The sequence below is a fragment of the Mixophyes fleayi genome, chromosome 6 (genome assembly GCF_038048845.1).
Source record: "Mixophyes fleayi isolate aMixFle1 chromosome 6, aMixFle1.hap1, whole genome shotgun sequence".
Lineage (NCBI taxonomy): Eukaryota > Metazoa > Chordata > Amphibia > Anura > Limnodynastidae > Mixophyes > Mixophyes fleayi.
Window position 1 is genome coordinate 7,020,608 of NC_134407.1, and position 8,037 is coordinate 7,028,644.

An 8,037-nucleotide genomic window follows, 5' to 3' on the forward strand; every position below is an offset into this window, starting at 1 on the left:
AGCTCTTTATATAGTGCCACTAATTCTGCAGCACTGTACAATACAATATTCTTTTAATGTGTGTTCAAAATATATAATTTGTTTTGGGAATTATGCATACAATATAGCAGTTATTTTATCAATTACTAACGTAGCTCTGCCGCAGGTAGCGATATTGAATACCCATTACCAGCATATATACTTGAGTGCATGCATATATATTATATGTAATCTGGGTACAGGCCCAAGTTACTTTATCTCACATTTAAAACATTTAATATAACATTCTTAGAGGTCTCCTGCGTGTCTACATCTGTAGGGTAGGTGGTATCTTTAAAGGGTAGTAGAGGGATACCGTAAAGTTTAGCAGCTATGTTTGTATGTTCTCCCAGTGTTAGCATGGGTTTCTTTCCACACTCCCAAAAAAAGAAAAAACCCTAAAACACTGACAAATATTCTCTGTACAGCGCTGCAGAATTGGTGGTGCTATATAAGCGACAAGAGGCACAGGTCAAGAATTTTGGGCCAAGATAATAAACTTTCAAAGAAAGATCCTGAGAGTCTGTTAGTTAAATTAAAAACATTTATTGGCACAGTGAAGGTAGACCCTTCATTAAAAGGAATTATTGCATTGTACCCTGTAATATTGACATTGAAAGATTTACCATCTTTATACAGTGACCTGAACCTCACTACTGCTGAAGGCATTTCTCCAGCAGATCAGAGGTTAAGTAAACAATCCAGTGTTAACCCCCAGCGCTCTGGAACAGACAGTTTGAAGTCATTCTAATCACACCAAGACAGCATACAGTCCCCATCATTGTCAAGGCCTTCGTAGGGGATATATTGCTTTGTTATTAAAACAAAAATAGTGCAATGTTCAAATACATTTGTAGGTGTATCATTTCAATCAGCACAGCCCTATACAGCATGGGATATTACAGAATACCCTTCTCAGAAAAAAGAAAAAAATGCTTTTGTAGATATTGGTTGACACTTCAGAATTTTGTGAATTTTGCACAGTTGCTATTTTGCAACTACTTTTATCAGTTACCTACAAAGAGAGGCAGCCATTTGGTGAGCTCAAAGACTGAGCCTATCAATTTGCTCAGAGTTGGCAACATTACTGAATTTAACAATGCTTCCATAACTTAATGGATGCAGACTTCCAGTGTAAGGATAGGCTGCAATTTTTTTTTTTTTATATTTTTTTAATGGATATTGGTTCACCCTACAAAATAGCCACTTCCACCGTCTAGTGACAATATGTATATACACACACATTTGCTGTATTTAGATACCAGACACTCCATATGCCAGGCACCTGTTGTCAGTTGTATAGGTGTTTTCTATACACGGTGTAGTGTATATACTTGGAATGCAATTTGCTCAATCTTTATTTAGCTTGGATTAGGCCCTGAGGGAAAGACATTACTACTCACAAATAATCTGAGAAAGTGCCCGAGAAGGCAAGGCTGCAGGGACACTGCCTTTCACCCACTTTACACAGCAAGACTGGCAGCAATGCCAACTAACAGAAACACCTCTATACTGGTACATGCAGTATATGAAGAGGAGCTGTCACCATAAGTGGAATGTGATCTATGCAGACTTGTCCATGACTACTCAAACATTGAGCACTTTCCTGGGCTCTACCCATGTCCAGACAATCCTCCTGCAGTAATGTGACCAAGTTACATACGGACTTATAATGAAAGGAATTATAAAATATCCTCTACATAAAGAACTAGAATGGGAGCCCTCCCTCTTTCCCCCAAAATTGTAAACAATGGACTCAGTTTTGGAACCATTTTGAATGTCAAGTCATTAAAGCATTGAATGTAACTTATATAGACCCATTGGCTGTCCATGGAACGATGCAATACCAGCTATATTGCACATTTAAACATTTTCACAGTTTGTAAGCCGACCCTGTATCAGCAAGAGGGAGTAGCAGTGATTGGACCAAGTTTTAACTGGTGGACCGGAGACCTGAGTGGGACAGGAGTCAGTACAGACGTCGGAAAAGAGAAGCAAGACCCCTCGTAGTGCTGTCCAATGTTCATCTCTTCTGTGAAGAACGACACAGAGTCCCTTTTGCAAGACAGCACAGGACTTGCTTTGGAAGCGAAGATTTCCGACTCATAGTGTAGAAGTTGCCCCATGAAGCTGAAGTTGGGAGATATAAGGCTGCGGCGTTGCTTGATGTACTCGAAAGCTTCCTCCAGGCGGAAGCTCTTTGTCTTCATGAGGTAAGCCATGCATATGGTGGGAGAGCGGGAGATGCCAGCCTCACAATGCACCAGGACCCTTCCTCCTGCACGTCTCACAGTATCTGCACAAGATAATATTATATACAATAAGTAACAGAACTAAAGCCCCATTCACAGCAAGTCATCGGACTTTGGTTGCCAAGTCTTAAGATCTACCATTACCTGGGTAAATCTGTTATTTACCAAAAAAAACTTAAAACACTGTACTTAGTGGAGATATTCATTGATGACAATTAAGTGTTAGAATAAGATGACCTCTCAGGGCAGTACCTGGAATACACACCTGCCCAGAACAAAGGACCCTAATCTCTAGAGGAAAGTGCTTCAGTAATAACTGGTCATTGAAAGGCTTAGCAATCACATGACCATTAGCCAGTTTTATTGCTCAGTAAACCATTGTTCTTTTAGAATATTGCAGCCATTGATGGCTACTGAACACAAATTGGCTATGCTGGGGCTGCAGTTCCTGTAATTACAAAGTTGTCCTGTTTATTTACCCTTCTGAAGAATTCTTAAAGGGTCTGAGAACAGCTAGCAATGAATTTAATTAATGGGTAGGTTTAGGGTGAACAGTTGTAAAAATGTTCACAGCTGTGTCTTTTAGTGACATTCAGTGTAGTAAAACACAGCATTCACATCTTCTATCTGTAACCCCAAATTAACCTCAAACATTCCCTTGACCTTTACTGCCATGCAATCACATAGAGATCCACTAACTAACATTAAGGGCGATACAACATGGGCACTTTTGCATCACAGCTTGTAATAAGCCCTTAATACTCGGACAGGCACTGCTCAAAATATTATTTCAATTGGAATTTAAGTACTGCAGTCAGGCTTTTTTGTGTGGGAAAAAAGCCCCAAAAATGCCGAGATTAGAGCACTTGTGGAACATGTTCTCCATATTGCACATAGAAAGGTTTTATTTAAAATTGGATGTTATTGGAGTGAAGAGAGTTTGTGTGGCATTTGTTTTGTGCTAGAAAGTAAAAGGTCTGTTTCTACAAAATAGAGAACTGAAATCTGTCTGGAAGGAACACTCAAAACGTGGCCAGGTCAGAAAGATGGTACTTACCAATAAAATCTATCGCCTCCTGGAAGTGGCGGCTGATGTCAGTGGTGTGATTATCTTCCACTGGAATCCACTTGTAATTATATTGATCTTTGATACAGTCCGAGCACTTTCTGGAAACATTGAGTAAGGCGCTGATATGGAGGTTAGCAAGGAATTCACATTTGGAAGCATGGTAAGCACTACCAAGGTACAGGAATGGAAGGATCTCTACAGGACTGCCCTGAAAGATAATGGTAACCAAGAAATGTTTAGAACAAAGGTCAAACCACTTGTTTGATTTACAAATGCAACACAAAAAAAATGCCAAGTGGATATCAGACCAAGTGAGTAATATTCTCCCCCATTATGATGAAACAAAGTAATTCTAAATATAGGATGTTCTGCAACATTTATGCTTTCTGGCTCAACACCCTAGAATTATAAGCCAATGAATCACATTCAGCCCACAGACATCCCGTTGTCAGGACCACATATAAGGAACACAGTGATCCTACCACATCACTTCCTGTCTGCAGACTCCGGTAAACAGACGATCTGTTTATCAGCAGAGTAGTCAGATAGGGCCAGAAATAGACTGGAGTCATCAGATCAGTAACAAGTTCCATTTTCTTTCCCCCACAAGGTCTTTATGGCCACCCAGTGACCGTAAAAGTTTAGTCAATGTAATGCTGTTTGTCCTGCAGACATAGCTGTGTCTCATTGGTCTGAATTAAAGACAACCCTATGATGACTATTCCTGACAGTACCTTCCTTGGGTATTGAGTGATTTCATACAAAACCATTTTTATGAAAAAGGGATCATCCGCGCTGCGGAAACCTTGTGGCGCCTAACAAATAAAGGATAATAATAATAATAATCATCACAGCTCAAGAGCTTACAATCTGTTACAATGTAACCCAATTATGGGTGTAACTGAGAAGAAATTAAATATTTACCAGTTGCCACAAAAAGTGTTAGCAGAGATATTTGGCCATCAATAATGCAATGGTAATACAACCCAGAGGAGAGGTGACTGGGTAATTATAGAACTACTGACTATACTGGAATATAGGGGACATGAGTCTGGTCATTTTCTGCTTCAAGTCATCTCTTGTTTCCAATCTATCCAGCAAGGTCTAACTCTCCAGACCTCAAACAGGATGCAACAACAGTTCTATTGATCCCCGGAAACATGCCCATCAACTACATCATAGCCCACTAATGGACTAAGGTTTAGCATTGGGCAACATTTTACAGATTAACACATGAATTGCTGCTTTTCAGTCACACCATGGATTTACAAAAGCAGGAACCATCTCACAAAGGAGTATTTTTGCATATTTAGATGCTGCAAGAAGCAGCTGACCCTTCTCTGGCTGATGAACATGCACAGCTAATAATGGAATAGGCTAAGATTTTCCTCCTCTTACCTCATCATATGATGGCTTGTGGAAGGATAGTTTATCACATAGGAGATTTTGATCATTCTCATTTTCTTCTTGAGACAAACATTTCTGATCAATGCAGCATTCTGGATAATCAGTGTGAAAGGACTCATATCCCCCTGCAAAACCAAGCACAGTAGTTTTCATTAATGATGCAGAGTATATACATGTTATTAGACACAGAGTATATACATGTTACTACATCTATATTAGGCAAATGTGTTTCAAACAAATTCCCAGAGCTAATGTGATAATCTGCTGTTCTCCAGAATTGGTGCACTTACATAATGATCATTAATGGTACATTAGCATGATCATTAGAGGAACTGTTTATGGAGTGAAATGTTATTATGTGAAGATCTGCTGGGTGGTGGCACCATTGTAAGATGTGATCATTTCCTGTGTGGTGGCAAATTAGAGCAACACAGGTTATTCCTGTCATCAAGCAAACTGTCCATATGTCCCGGACTAATCAGGGCTCAGGGGATAAGTGGCTGCTGGCAGTGAATAGGATGTGATTAGCATTTGCCTCCTGTACTGGGGGAGACAGGAAGGTAAATGAGGAGAGAGGGAGGAGATCTCAGGAGGGTGAAACATTCATTGTTCAGTTTGAAAAGGAAAAAACTAATAGGGAGTTTAGTATTAAAGTGGACTATTTAGGGTCACAATAGGATAGCCCACATTCAATGTAGTTGGAACCATCCAAATGAAACACAACTGTGAACAAGTGATACATATTATATAACACAATACAGACGTGTTAAACGATTGGTGCCACAACAGTACCTAACAGACAGATTTATTCAGGAAGAGATAAAAACACTTCAATAGCCAAATCAGCAGTGGAGACCTCCGATAAGAACAAGAGCCATCCCAATCAGCCAGACCCCCCCCCCCCCTCCTCCAGAGACCACCAGTGTCACCCTGCCGCCCGCATTTACATCACACTTGAGACATTTACATTCTTAGATGTAACAAGCAGCGAGGACAGATACCCCTGACCTGCAAATAACCTCCTTTAACAGCCCACATCCGATCAGGGGGAAGTGTTATCCCCCAGGGGGCCCATTACTTTACTACCCCCATTAACAAGATGCAGAGCATTACACCTGTGTATAGACAACCACCAACTGAGGGGTACAGTACAGGACTTAACAGCTGTCTAATGGGTGAGATGATTTAATTAACGACAGTCATTTCTTCCTGCAGTCAGAGGAAACGTCAGTCTTCATCACACAGCTGGTAAATACGTTCATTATACACAGAATATTGTAATAAGTATATTTCCTGTACATGACAATAACTGCATCCGTTCCAGAAATAGCCGTCTATGTGGCATTAGAGGTCTGTACATTCATTATATGACTTAAAGAAAACTGTAATGATTACAGGAAAGAGAACCTATTCATTGAATAGTCCCGTAAGCTTTCCTACTTTAACATCCTATCAATTTGCAAAGACACTAAAAACCACGATCACATTTATACCATTACAAGACTTCTAACACATGACAATTAGAGTACATAAAAAAAAAAAAAAAACAAATGTATACACGAGTATAATATAAACTGTATATAAATATTATGGTCTATAAATAATATTCAGCTAAAAGTTATTTATTCAGTATAGAACACAAGTCAGATGGAGGTTGGATGTAGGAAAATAAAGTTAGTTTTTGGGGCGACTGATATTTGAGGAAGTTGAATAGTGTGAAAACAGGAAGGAAACCTATTAATAGGTCAGGGAATTATATTCAATAATTCAATAGTGCATAATGGAGCAATATTTGGGGTGGGGGTTCCGCAGAGAAATACTATAATATTTAGTAAATGATCGGTACCCAGTTAAAGTATGTAATATAGGATGACACTAAAAATGTAAGAGTATCGTACTTAATGTAACGGATGGGAAGAGAGATATTATATTTATATTACAATATATCTATATCCACACACACTCTTCACAGGCACTACTTCCACTCCAGGCTAGAGGGTCTCACTCACCCTTGAGGAAGCAGATCCGGGGTCCGGCAGGCAGGGTGATCAGGGTATTGATCACTATCTGAGCAGAACTTTCTTTCTTCAGCTTCTGCCACCTCTGGCTCCGCTCATCCAGCACCACCACCACGGATACCTGTCCATCCCTCAGCCGGCACCGAGCCTCCTCCTCCGGCACCACAAAGTGCAGAGGAGCCGCTCCCCCCCGCGCCCGGCGCAGCAGCACCGAGTTGAGGTTGACATTGATGGAGCCGCGCACACTGGAGGCGCTGAAGGGCAGGTAGGGGCGGCAGTCCAGGACCAGACAGCGGGTACAGTCCTTCCTGAGCAGCCGGTGCAGCCGCCGGCTCTCTATGGAGGTCACCTTCATGTCAGCGGAGCGATCAGCAGCGGCCGCCGACCCTTTAAACTATACTTCCGCCTCGGGGATCCCGCAGCCGCCACTTATATGTCATTGGCCCGCCCACGGTGACGTCAATGCCCATATATGGAGAGTGACGTTCTCCGCTGCTCCATTCATGGACTTCTCGGTGACTCCGCCCCTTCCACTCACTCACAGCCTCTCCCCGCTAGAGGGAGGTGTGACCTGTAGGGGGCGCAGCGGAGTCACAGAGGAAACTGATCAGCAGTGATTCACCTCTTACTCCCATCTTACAGGAGGAAACCCCCCAGCCCCCAGCCCATTCCCCCCAGCCCACAGCCCGCAGCACCCAGCCCACAGCCCCCAGCCAGTGGGATCACTATATGCTCGCAGGGTTCTCTCAGCCTCACTGTATGATCTACCTGTCTGTATATGTGTGGATGAGCATCTGTCTATGTATGATTTTGTGTCTATAATCTTCTGTCTATTTATGACTATATGTATATGTTCTACACGACTATGTGACCCTTTGTCGTATATATAAATGTATATTATCTTCTGCCTGTATATGGTCCTACTGTATAGAATCATCTGTCGATATATGTTTATATGTATATGTTCTACCCGACTATATGATCTTATGTATGACCCATTTTCATTCTTTTTAATATGAGCTACCTGTCTGTCAGGTGCAGGCTGGGGGGCAGGGAGGCATCTTCTCCCCGGTCCGGTCCCATAGTGGGCTACCTCGGGGTGGGTCACTGGGCCACCTGCATTTTTACTCCTTTAAAATAGGCCGCTGAATAGAATATTGCACATCCCGCCCCCCCAACAAAAATCTGCCAGCCCTCCCCTGCTGTCTGTACATGTATAACCGTCTATACCTTCTGTCTATGTGTGGTCTTCTAACTGTATATAATCCTCTGT

General features: G+C 41.7%; 1 protein-coding gene across 1 annotated transcript; it reads right to left on the reverse strand.

The window, feature by feature from the left end:
• Positions 1-548: 548 nt before the first annotated feature.
• Positions 549-7,175, reverse strand: DUSP5 (dual specificity phosphatase 5). The gene is made up of 4 exons (XM_075215711.1): positions 6,756-7,175; positions 4,738-4,871; positions 3,328-3,547; positions 549-2,314 (listed from the first exon to the last, which is right to left on the reverse strand). Exons 1-4 carry the CDS (start codon positions 7,117-7,119, stop codon positions 1,917-1,919), a joined length of 1,116 nt encoding a protein of 371 aa, XP_075071812.1. The 5' UTR covers positions 7,120-7,175; the 3' UTR covers positions 549-1,916.
• Positions 7,176-8,037: the final 862 nt, after the last annotated feature.